The sequence below is a fragment of the Dendrobates tinctorius genome, unplaced genomic scaffold (assembly GCF_039654945.1).
Source record: "Dendrobates tinctorius isolate UK_male_01 unplaced genomic scaffold, ASM3965494v1 ptg000049l, whole genome shotgun sequence".
NCBI classification, from domain to species: domain Eukaryota; kingdom Metazoa; phylum Chordata; class Amphibia; order Anura; family Dendrobatidae; genus Dendrobates; species Dendrobates tinctorius.
The window spans coordinates 27,895,447-27,911,803 of NW_027361717.1; the positions used below are offsets into that span (position 1 = coordinate 27,895,447).

At 43.7% G+C, this 16,357-nt stretch overlaps 1 protein-coding gene across 2 annotated transcripts in view; it reads left to right on the forward strand.

The window, feature by feature from the left end:
- The window catches only part of TFDP2 (transcription factor Dp-2), a 98,544-nt gene that overhangs the window by 21,508 nt on the left and 60,679 nt on the right, over nt 1-16,357 (forward strand). Inside the window, exon 3 of one of the 2 annotated variants that reach the window (XM_073576598.1) lies at nt 6,149-6,159. In XM_073576598.1, the coding sequence (XP_073432699.1) occupies nt 6,149-6,159 (11 nt within the window). Of the gene's footprint in view, nt 1-3,760; nt 3,861-6,148; nt 6,160-16,357 lie in introns of both variants that reach the window. The other variant, XM_073576597.1, reaches the window with a different exon arrangement.

The window sequence follows — 16,357 nt, forward strand, 5'->3', positions numbered from 1 at the left end:
TGGGCACTCCCTATTCTGCAGCCAGTATGGTGCGCTATGTAGGCATGGGCACGCTGTATGCTGCAGGCAATATCATGCACTATGCAGGCATGGGCATGCTGTATGCTGCAGCTGGTATAGTGCATTATGCAGGCATGGGTACGCCGTATTCTGCAGCTGGTATAGTGGATTATGCAGGCATGGGTACACTGTATGTAGGCAGTATGGTGCACTATGCAGGCATGGGCATGCCGTATTCTGCAGCCGGTATGTTGCACTATGCCGGCATGGGCATGCTGTATGGTGCACTATGTAGGCATGGATATGCCGTATGCTGCAGGCAATATGGTGCACTATGCAGGCATGGGTACGCCGTATTCTGCAGCTGGTATAGTGCATTATGTAGGCATGGGTACGCCGTATGCTACAGGCGTTGTGGTGCACTATGTACTGTAGGCATGGGTATGCCATATGCTGCATCCGGTATGGTGCACTATGCAGGCATGGGCACGCCGTATTCTGCAAGTGGTATGGTGTACTATGCCGGCATGGGCACGCTGTATGCTGCAGGTGGTATAGTGCATTATATAGGCATGAGCACGCCGTATGCTGCAGGCAGTGTAGTGCATTATGTAGGCATGGGCACGCCGTATTCTGCAGGCAGTATGGTGCACTATGTAGGCATGGGTACGCTGTATTCTGCAGGTATGGTGCACTATGCAGGCATGGGCAAGCTGTATGGTGCAATATGCAGGCATGGGTATGCCGTATTCTGCAGCTGGTATAGTGCATTCTGTAGGCATGGGTACGCCGTATGCTGCAGGTGGTGTGGTGCACTATGGCAGGCATGTCATGCTGCAGGCGGTATGGTGCACTATGCAGGCATAGGCATGCCCTATTCTGCAGCCAGTATGGTGCACTATGTAGGCATGGATATGCCATATACTGTATCCGGTATGGTGCATTATGCAGGCATGGGTATGCCATATGCTGCATACGGTATGGTGCACTATGCAGGCATGGGTACGCCGTATTCTGCAGCCGGTATTGTGCATTATGCAGGCATGGTTACGCTGTATACAGGCGGTATGGTGCACTATGTAGGCATGGGCACGCCGTATTCTGCAGCCGGTATGTTGCACTATGCAGGCATGGGGATGCTGTATGGTGCACTATGTAGGCATGGATATGCCGTATGCTGCAGGCAATATGGTGCACTATGCAGGCATGGGTACGCCATATTCTGCAGCTGGTATAGTGCATTATGTAGGCATGGGTAAGCTGTATGCTACAGGCGTTGTGGTGCACTATGTACTGTAGGCATGGGTATGCCATATGCTGCATCCGGTATGGTGCACTAAGCAGGCGTGGGTATGCCATATGCTGCATCCGGTATGGTGCACTATGCAGGCATGGGCACGCCGTATTCTGCAAGTGGTATGGTGTACTATGCAGGCATGGGCACGCTGTATGCTGCAGGTGGTATAGTGCATTATATAGGCATGAGCACGCCGTATGCTGCAGGCAGTGTAGTGCATTATGTAGGCATGGGCACGCCGTATGCTGCAGGCAGTATGGTGCACTATGTAGGCATGGGTACGCTGTATTCTCGCGGGCAGGGTCCTCTCTCCTCCTGTACCAGTTATGACTTGTATTGTTTAAGATTATTGTACTTGTTTTTATGTATACCCCTCCTCACATGTAAAGCGCCATGGAATAAATGGCGCTATAACAATAAATAATAATAATAATAATAATTCTGCAGGTGGTATGGTGCACTATGCAGGCATGGGCACGCTGTATGGTGCAATATGCAGGCATGGGTATGCCGTATTCTGCATCTGGTATAGTGCATTCTGTAGGCATGGGTACGCCGTATGCTGCAGGCGGTGTGGTGCACTATGGCAGGCATGGGCATGTCATGCTGCAGGCGGTATGGTGCACTATGCAGGCATGGGCATGCCCTATTCTGCAGCCAGCATGGTGCATTATGCAGGCATGGGTATGCCATATGCTGCATACGGTATGGTGCACTATGCAGGCATGGGTACGCCGTATTCTGCAGCCGGTATTGTGCATTATGCAGGCATGGGTACGCAGTATACAGGCGGTATGGTGCACTATGCAGGCATGGGAACTCCCTATTCTGCAGCCAGTATGGTGCACTATGTAGGCATGGGCACGCCGTATTCTGCAGCTGGTATCGTGCATTATGTAGGCATGGGTACGCCGTATGCTACAGGCGGTGTGGTGCACTATGTACTATAGGCATGGGTATGCCATATGCTGCATCCGGTATGGTGCGCTAAGCAGGCATGGGTATGCCATATGCTGCATCCGGTATGGTGCACTATGCAGGCTTTGGCACGCCGTATTCTGCAGCTGGCATTGTGCATTATGTAGGCATGGGCACGCTGTATTCTGCAAGTGGTATGGTGTACTATGCAGGCATGGGCACACTGTATGCTGCAGGTGGTATAGTGCTTTATATAGGCATGAGCACGCCGTATGCTGCAGGCAGTGTAGTGCATTATGTATGCATGGGCACACCGTATGCTGCAGACAGTATGGTGCACTTTGTAGGCATGGGCACGCCGTATTCTGCAGGTGGTATGGTGCACTATGCAGGCATGGGAGCGCCATATGCTGCAAGCGGTATGGTGCACTATGTAGGCATGGACACACCGTATTCTGCAGCCGGTATGTTGCGCTATGCAGGCATGGGCACGCTGTATGGTGCAATATGCAGGCATGGGTATGTCGTATTCTGCAGCTGGTATAGTGCATTCTGTAGGCATGGGTACGCCGTATGCTGCAGGCGGTGTGGTGCACTATGGCAGGCATGGGCATGTATGCTGCAGGCGGTATGGTGCACTATGCAGGCATGGGCATGCCCTATTCTGCAGCCAGTATGGTGCACTATGTAGGCATGGGTATGCCATATGCTGTATCCGGTATGGTGCATTATGCAGGCATGGGAATTCCATATGCTGCATCTGGTATGGTGCACTATGCAGGCTGCAGGCATGGGTATGCCATATGCTGCATACGGTATGGTGCACTATGCAGGCATGGGTACGCCGTATTCTGCAGCCGGTATAGTGCATTATGCAGGCATGGGTACGCTGTATGCAGGCGGTATGGTGCACTATGCAGGCATGGGCACGTCATGCTGCGGGTGGTATGGTGCCTTCATACGGGGCAGTGCTTTTCGGGAAGAATAACTTTATTATGAAACGTCACTGTTTATTTTTTCTGTTGGATTCAGATGACCTCTGATAGTCCCCAAGATCTGATCTAGTAACTTATAAGTATAATTTACAGCGCTTCTCCTCTGGGTAAATGTCAAGGTGATCGGATCTGCACCTGTTATCTGTGCACTCCATAGGAGACAACTGAGGTGAGGAGCGTCATTCCGCTGTTTCAATCTGGTAATAATGCTCACTGAAATGATACGATGCATAATGTGGGGCATTGGACTTATTCACCCTTGTCGGTTACCAGTCCATCCATTGCTGCAGACATACTGAAAATGAAAGTCAGTCGGCATCAATACCGATCATTGTGAAACTATGAAGTTTGAACCCTGGTGTAACCCACGCACAGCACACAAAGCTCTCCCTACATGGTAGATGATCGTCATTAGCATCCTGGGCCTCGAGGCCATGTGTATCCTCAGCCCCCTGGAGCACACGTAGCATTTTCCTAATCGCCATGTGCACGCTTTACTCCATTGAAACTTCCCCGGATTATTGAGCCTCTGACATCTGTTCTCTTTCAGGGCTTGATGACCAGTTAACGGCGCTCTTCAATTGCTTGTAAAAAATCACCAAAGAGACATTTCTTCAGATCCACTGAACGTGAATGCTGAGATCCAAATGGTAAGTAGGGCATTATCAGTAACTGGATGGAGACATCTGAAGGCAAGCATAATGTAAGCTTTTTTTTCGGGAAGGATGAGTTGTTAAATTGCTCTCATTAAAACTTTCAACCTTCTAAAGGTTAATATTCTAGCCGATAATTCATGAAAATGCACTGGGAACTAGAAGTGCAATAATCAGGGCAGTTAAATCACCATGGAATTCCGCTCTTGACACGGGCGTTTCCTACATATTAGTAGAATGGAGTCCCTACAAGGTCCCATGTTCATCTTTGTACAGGTGATGGAGCGGTTTACAGCTCCTATTAAAGTCTCCTGAAATGAAGGAGTTGCAGAGAGAGGCAGTGACAGACACAAATTGTGCAGCAGCTTCTAGTAAGTGATTTATCTCGCCCTGTGCTGGATTCACAGATACACTGCTCAGTTCTGCTGCATAATGTCCTTTAAGCTTCTGCTTCTTCAGTCTGTGTGTAAGGTTGTGTTCACACATCCGTGTGAGGGGGTTACCAGCTGAGAGAAACTGTTTTTTATTGTTTTTTTTTTCAGGTTGTTATCCTTGTTGCATCCATTATTTTTAGTTTGCACTGCAATATGTATGCTGTGTAATTTTATTTTATCCATTGACTCTTCGCAATGGATCTGTTAAAAATGGGGGAAACTCGGATGTAATACTAAAGTGGAAAGTCTGTCCTCATTGGGTCATCTGGTTTATACAGATCCCCATAGACTTTAATCCCTGAGCAAACATATGGGAACAGAACCTGCTCTGTCTCGAGGACCAAAGACACAGACCTGTTTTAAAACTGATGTGTGTATGTATGGTTCAATGAAATTCGACGGATCCTTGTGGGAACTTATTTGAGTTTCAGTCACAGAATTCTTCTGTAAGGGCCACGTTACACGCTTCAATGTCCCAACGATCCCACCAACGATCCAACGTGGATGGGATCGCTGGGGCATGGTTAGCTGATTGCTGGTGAGCAGTCACATAGGCAGACTCACCAACGATCAGGACCAGAGATAACGCTGGTATCCAGGGTAAACAGCGGGTAACTAAGCACCGCAGGGCGCTTAGTTACCCGCTGTTTACCCTGGATACCTGATCAGGACCAGAGAGCACGCTGGTATCCAGGGTAAACAGCAGGTAACTAGGTAACTAAGCACCTCGCTGCACTTAGTTACCCGCTGTTTACCCTGGATACCAGCTCCCAGCGTCTGCTGTATGGCGCTGGGAGCTCGCTGATCGTTGGTCTGTCGCTGTCACACGCAGCGATGTGTGCTGCCCAGCGGGAGACCAACGATAGATTTATGGCCCAGACCATTAGGCAACAATTAACGATCAGTCAACTGATCGTTGCTACATGTCACACGCAACGATGTCGTTTCGACATTGCTGTAACGTCACCAAACTGGTGACGTTGCAACAATATCGTTCACAATATCGTTGTGTGTAATGGGGCCTTTAGACCCTTAGGGATTAATCACACGCTTCATTTTTTGCCGCAGAAAAACGCAGTTCACTATTTACAGCAGATTTCTCCGCTACAAAAAGAAGTGTGGACAAGAAAAATGCAGTGTAAAATGCCTGCGCTTTTTGTGGCTTTTTTTCCCCCCATTCATTTGAATAGGTGAAAAACGCAGCAAAAAACGCTGAAAATTTTAAACTTCTAAAGTTCAAAATCTGCAAGTAAAACCTAAATAGCATATGCATGAGATGTCCTTAATCTCATTTACTTTGCTGGTAATGTAAAATACTGCGTCAAGAATGCAACATGTGAACAAGCCCTTGCAGTATGAGGAGAGTGAGTGACATTTGTGGAATCTCATGCACTTGCTGCTTATTGTAACTTGCAGAATTCATCTTTCAGTTCATTTTTTCAACTTTGCAAAAAATTCTGCTTGTGCCCCTACCAGTAGTGTGACCAGTTTTTGTCTATGGAGTTTCTGGGGCTGTCTGCTTGGTTTTCTCCACCTATGTATGGCTGTAACAACTGATTTCTGTGACTGGAAGCGGCCATATTGGATTACTGTGATTGGAAATTTACTGTAGATTTTTCTTATTACATGAGTGGAAATGTGGAAGTTGATGCTGATTGTCTGAAAAGCAGAAATGACGATGGCCGATGACCGTACGTGAGAAATGTTATAGGCGTGCTGTGACATGATGGAATCTCACTATATGTGACTCCTAATGCGTCACACGTGACTGGTAATTGGGCCTAGTAATAGACTTTAGGGCATGTTCAGACGTCGGTGTAAGTTGGTCCAATCTTGTACCTTAATGGACAGACTGTCCGCAGGTCTCCTGAACGGAGCGTGACAGCATCATATATTTCTATGAGGCTGTTATGTTAGGGCTGGGAGAGCCGCCACCAGACCCTGCATTGTGGACTGAAATCGGACCGATTTGCACAGACGTCTCAGTGACCGTTTGCTAGGAATTATCTGTGCTTCATGGGCAGGATTCTGCCAATAATGAAGAAAATCAACAATGTCTTGGGTGCTGATCATCAATGGTCAATCATGTGACGGTAGGCCGAAGTCTGTGAATGGCCCACACACAAAGGTTGCACATTTATGAAATTAAATGCCAAAATTATAGCATGGGGCAGCATGGTGGCTCAGTGGTTAGCACTGCAGCCTTGCAACGCTGGGGTCCTGGGTTCAAATCCCACCAAGGACAACATCTGCAAGAAGTTTGGATGTTCTCCTCTTGTATGAGTGGGTTTCCTCCAGGCTCTTCGGTTTCCGCCCACACTCCAAAGACATACTGTTAGGGAATCTAGATTGTGAGCCGGGCCCCATCGGGAACAGTGATGATGATGTCTGTAAAGCGCTGTGGAAGTTATGGCACTATATAAAACAGTAAAATAAATCTGTCATTAATTATATATAATTAATTGCTCATGGGATATGGATTTGGTTAATGGAGAGCATCCATCATCCTTACCCCAATTATAGTGCATAGTAAAACAGCCAGAAATTTACTTTAAGTTTTGGCAGTCTAATCCAAAAACTTACTTTAAGCCAATATAGAGTAGTGTGAACTTACCCTAAGGCTATGTGCACATGTAGCGGAACTCTCACGAAAGTTACCGCGAGAATTCCGGAATTGCATTCCGCTGGAAAATCGCATTTTAAATTCCCGCGGAAAAGCTAGCGATTTGCAAGCGTGATTAGCTTGCAGAATGCTAGCGTTTTCCAAGCGATCTGTAGCATCGTTTGGAGAACTGATCGACAGGTTGGTCACACTCGTCAAACATAGTGTTTGACCAGTGTGACCAGCTTTTTACTATGGAGGCCACCTATGCGGCCTCAATAGTAAAAGATAAAATGTTAAAAATAATAATAATAAAAAAAATAGGTGTTATATTCACCTTCCGGCGTCCCGCGCAGCCTTCCCGGGCCTCATCGATGCTTATGTTCCAGTAATGCCTTGCGAGACCTTTGATGAGTCGCGGTTTCGCGATAATGTAGCGGTCTCGCGAGGAATAGGGACCGCTACATTATCGCGAGACCGCTACGTCATCAAAGGTCTCACAAGGCATTACTGGGAACGTAAGCATCGATGAGGCCCGAGAAGGCTGCGCGGGACGCCAGATGGTGAATATAACACCATATTTTATTTTTTATTCTATTGTTTACAGGGATATGGTACCCAGAGCCCGGAGGACAGTCTCCTCTCCTCCGGACCGTGGGTACCATCCGCAAATGTTCTGCTTACTTTTCGCATGGTGGGCACAGCCACATGCGGGAAGTAAGCGGAACAATGCAATCCTATGGGTGCGGGATCGCCGCGATTCCGCTAATTAATGAGCATGCTGTGTATTTTTCCGCGATGCGATTCCACCGCGGGAAAATCCGCAGCATTAGCACAGCATTGCGGAATCCCACAGGATTGCATGGGATGCTGTTTTTTTGCGTTTTCGCAGGCAAAATCACGCGTTAAAAAAAGCAGCGAAAATGCAAAAAAAACCGCGACGTGTGTACGCAGTCTAAAGCTACAGAGCCACTTTTTTTCTTCCAGTGCCGCTGTGCTTTGTATACCCTGCACAGGAATATGGGGTCTCTACATTTTAAGACCTCATCGTTCTAAACTAAACAGGTTAGTAAGGTTAATTTTCATAGGTGATAATTTGCTAAATGGTGAGTGTCTGATCGGTTAGGGATCCGCATCGTTTGACAAAACTGGTAGCGGTTATCCCCATATGGGATTTTTTTAAATTCCTATTATAAAATGGAGTGGCGCGTCAGATGCCCATCCACCCTTTCATTTTCTATGAGGCTCTTGAAAAAGCCGAGTGCAGGAGTCGGCAACTCCATAGGGAATGTATGGCGCAGCGGGTGGCGCACTGCCACAACATTGTAGTGGGGATAAAAGTAGAAACATGTAATCTTTTATAAAATGCCGCTGTTCTTCTGACTTCTGCATTGCTTTTCTCTTATTCTTTTGCTTTTCCGTTTCTGAGCTATGGCACCCTTTTCCCTGTATATAAGTATAGTTATCCAAGTAGGCGGGGTCATCAAGATTTCCAAAGAGAAGAGTTGATAACCGGGGAATAGGGGGCAATATATCAGGAATGAAGAGAAACAGGTACAGAAGAAAATCAACACCAGATTCTGTCCTATTTTAAGATATTGATGCCAAAAATTTTTTGTCCAGTTTCCCACGCACAGCGTACGCCATTAGTAAAAAATGTGGACCAATGATGTAAATTATTTCCATGTCCAAGACCAATAGCCAGAGTTGGGTCGTGTCTATCTTACTGACTATAATGAGGACTGCACAATGTGAAGAATTCTGTATGAACATGTTCCCCTAATAAGTCTGCTCATGAATATTCATTAGAAGTTTTGCTCCAGTCCAGCTGTCATACAAACATAATATACCATGGCTTGTGAAAGTATTCACCCCCTTGGCTTTTTCCCTGTTTTGTTACATCACAACCCGCGTTTAAATATTTTTGTTATCTGATTTGTGTGTGATGTATCAGCACTAAATAGCTAAGTTGGTGAAGTGAGAAAAACATAGGCATAAATTTACATTTCTGGGATTAAATGGCTAAAAATTGGCATGTGTATATGTATTCACCCCTTTTGCTATGATGTCCCTAAATATTTCTGGTGCAAGCAATTACTTTCATAAGTCACATGTTTAGTGAAAGGAGGACCAACTGTGTGTAATCTAAGTGTCACATGTCTGTCAGTATATACACTTTACCTTTTCTGAAAGGCCACAGAGGCTGCAACACCATTAACAAGAGGCAACACTAACCAACACCACCGTGAAGACCAAGGAGATCTCCAAACAAGTCAGCGACAAAGTTGTTGAGAAGGATAAGTTAGGGTTGGGGTGTATTAAGACATCTCAGTATCTGAAGATCCTCGGAGCACCATCAAATCCATTATCATTAAATGGAAAGAACATGGTACCACAACAAACCTGCCAAGAGACGGGCGCCCACCAAAACTCTCAGCCTGAGTAAGGAGGGCATTAATCAGAGAGGCAGCATAGAGACCAAAGCTAATCCTGAGGGAGGTGCAGAGTTCACAAGCAGAGACTGGAATATCTGTTCATACAACCACATTAATCTGTACACTGCATAGAGGTGACCTTTACAAAGAGTGGTCAGAAAAAAGCCTATACTTGCACACAAAAATTGTAAGTATAGTTTTGAGTTTGCCAACATGTGGGAGACTGCCCAGATGTATGGAGGAAGGTGCTGTCGTCAGATGAGATCAAAACTGAATTCTTTGCCACCAATGTAAACACTGTGACCGGCACCAAACCAACACAGCTCATCACCCCAAGAACACCATCCCCACAATGAAACATGGTGGTGGCATGCTGTGGGAATGTTTTTTGGCAGAAGGGACAGAGAAAAATGGTCCAAGTTGACGGGAAGATAAATGGTGCGAAATACTGGGATATTCCTAAGCAAAACAACCTGTTTCAGACTGGGACAGAGGTTCACCTTCTAACAAGACAATGACCCAAAGCATACTGTTAAAGCAACACTCGAGTGGTTTAAGGCTACATTCACACGCAGCGGAAATTACCGCGAGATTTCCAGATTCCATTCCGCGGGAAAATCGCATTTTAAATTCCCGGGATTATACCGCGGAAAAACTAGCGTTTTGCAAGCGTAATTAGCTTGCAGAATACTAGCGTTTTCCAAGCGATCTGTAGCATTGCTTGGAGAACTGATTGACAGGTTGGTCACACTCGTCAAACATAGTGTTTGACAAGTGTGACCAACTTTTTACTACTGATGCTGCCTATGCAGCATCAGTAGTAAAAGATAGGATGTAAAAAATAATAAAAAAGTAAAAATATTGTTATTCTTACCTTCCGGCGTCCCGCGCAGCCTTCCCGCCTCTCTCCACGCTCCCGGTCCCAGTAATCCTTTGCAAGAATTATTGCGATGGCGTCAGTTCTCGCGGGATCGCGACGTCTCGCGGTCATTCGCAATGATTTCGCGCTCCGACGTCATCGCGAATGACCGCGAGACGTCGCGATCCCACGAGAGCGGACGCCATCGCGGTCATTCTCGCAAAGGATTACTGAGACCGGGAGCGTGGAGAACGGCGGGAAGGCTGCGCGGGACGCCGGAAGGTGAGAATAACAATATTTTTTTATTTTAAATTCTATTTTTTACAGGGATATGGTGCCCAGTGCCCGAAGGACAGTCTCCTCTCCTCCGGACCGTGGGTACCATCCGCAAATGTTCTGCTTACTTTTCGCATGGTGTGCACAGCCACATGCGGAAAGTAAGCAGAACAATGCATTCCTATGTGGGCGGAATCGCTGCGATTCCGCTAAATTAATGAGCATGCTGCGTTTTTCAGCGCAAAGCGATTCCGCCGCGGAAAAAAAACGCAGCATTAGCACAACATTGCGGAATCCCATAGGAATGCATGGGATGCTTATTTTTCACGGCAAAATCGCGCGTTTAAAACCGCCGCGGAAACGCGAAAAAAACGCTACGTGTGAACTCTGCCTAAGGGGAAATGTGTTAATGTTTTGGAGTAGCCTAGTCAAAGCCCAGACCTTAATTTAATTGAGAAGCTGTGGTCAGATTGGAAGAATGCTGTTCACCATAGGAAACCGTCTAATTTTAAGGAGCTGGAGCAGTTTTGCCTTGAGGAATGGGTAAAAATCCCAGTGGCAAAATGTGGAAAGCTCATAGACTTATCCAAAGCGACTTGTAGCTGTAAGTGGTTCCAAAGAAGGCTCTACAAAGTATTTTAGAGGGGTGAATAGTTATGCACACTGAAGTTTTCAGTATTTTGTCCTATTTGTTGTTTGCTTCACAGGAGAAAGAAAATCAAGTGTTCTTTACATAAACTGCTGTAAACCCTAAAAAAAAAGTGAAATTCCAGGTTGTGAGGTAGCAAAACATGAAAAATGCCAAGGGGTGTGTGTGTGTACTTTTGCAAGCCACTGTAGCAGTTGGCTTTAGATTTTGACTGCTGATTGGCCGTCATATTTATTATTAAACAGAAGTCGATAGGCTCCACCCCAGAGGATCCTTCACACCTAAAGATTCCTTTAGATAGTGCAGAGGGAAAACAAAAAGAGCCACCATGTAAGTGAGTCCCCCTGTAAGAATATGACGTAATTTATCCCTGACTGTAATGGTGATGGATGCCATGATTTTATCTGCGGTATCTTATCCGCCATAGTCTCTATGTGGACACTATAACTGCTTGGTGGTAGTTGTTGTCAGTGAGCTTTTGTCACAGTGATCTCTGGTCTCTAGCTCTTGTGTTGAAGTGGTGTCGCCTTCTGCTCTATATTGATAACAGTGCTAGTTATTGCTTTTGTCCATTTTCGGTGTGAATATTATGTTTTGACCAGATAAATGATTCCTGCTGTTTCATTGCTGCTCTGATACATCAGATTATCCCTATTTTTTTTTTCTACGACCTGCCTCTCTACTATCTGCCAATGTCTGAGCACTTGATCCTGACGCCTGTGGTCAGGAACCTCTCCGCACGAAAGTTTTTGTAGGATCGTGCAGGGCGAGGGGGTGTCTATGTATGTACCCCATTTAATAAATACAGTAGTAACATTTCCGTTTGGCAGGTGTATTCTGCAATCCTACACTTACTGATAGACTGTATTGTATATGGTCAGTGATCCTGCACACTAGTGACCGCTGCAGTGTTGTAAGCTGGAGCGTTACCGGAGTTCATACAGGTTCAGTGGACAGAATTAACTCTTTACAAATCTAAATGAAGATGTTCACGGCCCAGGCTGTTATTAAAAAGGGTGCAAGAGTAAAGCCACATCTTAAAGGGAATCTGTCACCCCTTTTTTTCAGATATCATATAATGATATCATTCAATTGTGTGTCACATAAGGATTCTCGTAGTACTTTTGCTTCCCCCTGACCCCGCACCTTTCATGCATAAATACCTTTTTTATATCGGTTCAGATGTATGTAAACTGTCGCTGTCCGGTCCGCTGGGCGGGGCTTATTCACCTGCCCCCCCCTCCCTGTCTTGCTCTACACAAGAAATGCATACAGCAAGACAGGGAGGGGGGGAGCAGGTGATTATCCCCGCCCAGCGGACCGGACAGCGGCAGTTTACATACATCTGAACCGATATAAAAAAGGTATTTATGCATGAAAGGTGCAGGGTCAGGGGGAAGCAAAAGTACGAAGAGAATCCTTATGTGACACCCAATTGAATGATATTATATGATATCTCAAAAAAGTGGTGACAGATTCCCTTTAAAGGAGTTGTGTAATTGTCTCTCTTCGAGAGTGCACCGCCACTCTGCCTCCCGGATTCCTGCTTGCTGATGGACAGTGCTCTCTTAATGTTGAACACTTTGCCCCTGATACAGTTTTTTGAACACTATACAATACAATAAGAATATGGGCATGTAGTTCACAGAAAGTTGAATAAAATGGTAGCTTGATCTCTACTATCTGATATTTTATGCTAAAGAAATCCATTTATTTTCATAATATGTAAATGAGCTGCTAAGATCTATGGACGGAACATGGATCTCCCTGAGAGTGTGCCTTGAGAGATTATTATGCCAGTTACACTGCTCAACAAATTTCAAGGAAGTTCTTGTCCCCTGAGAAAATGTTATTGTGTCCTATAGATTTTGATATGCTGAACACGAATATGTGCTCCAAAAGTCTGTATCACGTAAGGTTTTTAAGAAACAACAGTTTATAGTCTACACTATGAGCATTATATTAGGTCTATTATTCTGTATGGAGCGCCACATGGGATCCATTATTCGGAGTGGCTCTGTAAGAAGCATTTCAAGGTCGTGGAGTGGCTTAGCTGATCTTCAGACCTGAACCCAATAGAAAATCTTTGGAGGGAGCTGAAACTCCAATTTGCTAAATGACAGCACCGAAACCTGAGAGATATGGAAAAGATCTGTATGGAGGAGTGGGCCAAGAACTAAAGGAAACATCTGACCTCTGTAATTGTAAGCAAAGTATTCTGTACTAAATATTAAGTTCTGATTTTCTGTTATATCGCTTATTTCATGAAATAAAGTGTAAATTAATTATGTAAAAATCATACAATGTTTAGTATTATAGTAGTTACATTCTTGAACATAGGAGGCAGTATTATAGTCGTTTTATTCTTTCACTTAGGAGCAGAAATATAGTAGCTATATTCATGTACATAGTGGCAGTGTTATAATAGTTATATTCCTGCACATAGGAGCAGTAGTATAGTAGTTATATTCTTGTACATAGGGGGCTGTGTTATAGTAGTTATATTTTTGAACATTTGGGCAGTATTATAGTGATTATATTCTTGTACATTATAGATGGTATTATAGATGTTATATTCTTCTACAAAGGGGCAGATTTATCATAGTTATATTCTTGTACATGGGGGCCATATTATAGTTGTTATATTCTTGTATATATGGTCAGTGTTATAGTATTTATTTTATTTTACTAATTTATAGTAGTTATATTCTTCTACATAGGAGCAGTATTATAGTAGTTATATTCTTGTACATGGGGCAGTATTATAGTAGTTATATTCTTGAACATAGGGGCAGTATTATAGTAGTTATATTCTTGAACATAGGGGCAGTATTATAGTAGTTATATTCCTGTACATAGAGGCAGTATTATAGTAGTTATATTCTTGAACATAGGGGCAGTATTATAGTAGTTATATTCTTGTACATAGGGGGCAGTATTATAGTAGTTTATATTTTTGAACATTTGGGCAGTATTATAGTGATTATATTCTTGTACATTATAGACGGTATTATAGATGTTATATTCTTCTACAAAGGGGCAGATTTATCATAGTTATATTCTTGTACATGGGGGCCATATTATAGTTGTTATATTCTTGTATATATGGTCAGTGTTATAGTATTTATTTTATGTTACTAATTTATAGTAGTTATATTATTGTACATAGGGTCAGTATTATAGGAGCTATATTATTGTAAATTGGAGGCGGTATTATGATAGTTCTCACATATAGGAGGCAGAATTAGAGGAGTTATATTTTTGTACTTATGGACAATATTATAGTAGCTATATTATTCTACATAGGAAGTAGTATTATAATTGTTCTTGTATACAGGGTGCAGTATTATACTAGTTATATTCTTGTACATAGGAGGTGGTATAATAGTAGTTATATTCTTATACCTAGGTGCAGTATTATACGAAGTCTATTCTTGTACATAGGAGGCAATATTATAGGAGTTATATTCTTGAACTTATGGGACTGTTTTATAGTAGCTATGTTCTTGTTCATATAGGAGTAGTATTATAGTGGTTATATTCTTCTACTTAGGGGCAGTATTATAGTGCTTATATTCTGTACATAGGGGCAGTATTATAGTAGTTATAGTCTTGTACATGGAGCAGTATTATAGTAGCTATATTCTTGTACATATAGGGCAGTACTATGGTAGTTATATTCTTATACATATAGGAGAGTATTATGGTAGTCATATTCTTGTACATTGGGGACAGTATTATATTAGCTATATTTTTGTACATATCAGTATTATAGTTATATTCTTGTACATAGGAGCAGTATTGTAGTAGTTATAATATTGTACATAGGAGCATTATTATAGTAGTTATATTCTTGTACATATGAGGTAGTATTATAGTAGTTATATTCTTGTACATATGAGGTAGTATTATAGTAGTTATATCCTTGTACATATGAGGTAGTATTATAATAGTTATATTCTTGTACATAGGAGGTAGTATTATAGTAGTTATATCCTTGTACATATGAGGTAGTATTATAATAGTTATATTCTTGTACATAGGAGGTAGTATTATAGTAGTTATGTTCTTGTACATAGATGGGCAGTTTTAGAATTATAACCGAATATTATAATGTTTCGTATCATTTCTCAAAAACCTTATGTGATAGGAAAAATCTGAAGTCATTTCTGAAATCAGCATGAAAAAAATTATCAGGAACACTCAAAATTGTCCAGGGAACAAAACCTTGGTAACACAGTGTTATTGCTACCAGTGTTTGACTTGTAGTCCAGGAGAGAGGACTGTCAGTCATTACATGTCCCGGATGGCAGATGTCAAGGTATCATCAAATTCAGCTTCCTATGTCCTTCATGCCCATATATAGATGGCTTAGGAGGGTGGATCCTACTGACAGGTTCCCTTTAATAACTGGTAAATTACAAAATTGCTTGTTTTCACAGTCACTTTGCATTTTTACACTTTGAAACAACCCCTTGAAATGGCAAAATAATGTCATCCATAATGTATACAGAAAATGTGTTCACAGCTGGGACGGGCGTCGTAGCTGTCACTGGTTACTTGATGTGTCACCCGCTGCCTAAGACCTGGAGATAAGCTCAAGTTCACATGAAGGCTGCTCCTATCTGTGGGGACCAAACCTAGTCAGGAAGATAGTTGATGTTTGCAGGTTTTTTTATTATGCCTGAAGCAGGCTGAGGCGTGTATACTGTCCTACTGTTAGCACCAACATGCGTGTAGGAATTATCACCATCCTATACCATCTTATACATGGTCATCGAGTCTTTTCTGCTATCTGTAACTATTTCACCAAGTCCCTGCAATTAGATCCATAGGCGGCCCTCTTATATTTCTGAGATCGTGGCCCACATTTCTCAAAAAATAGGGAGTCTAAATGTTGCAACCTGACAGCTGATACATGAGGCCCGATCCACGGGCGGCATGTATCGCACCCTGGCCGTACGCTTGACTGTGACACGCTGCTGAATTTTAGAGAAAAACAGTTTAATGGCCGCTGGACCGAGCCGCACAGGAGACTAGTCGGACAGGTGGGTCCCCAGAGGTTTCTCTCCGCTGGAGTGACAGGTCTCTCTAGACACACAGGGAGAGAGCTCTCCCTCCAGATGAGTGGTCTGGGACCCGCCTGTCCCAACAAGTCTTCCATGTGGCTCAGTCCCCGACAGCTTTTAAGCATTATTTCTCTGCATTTCGCCAGTGTTTCGGAGCCACCCATACCTGG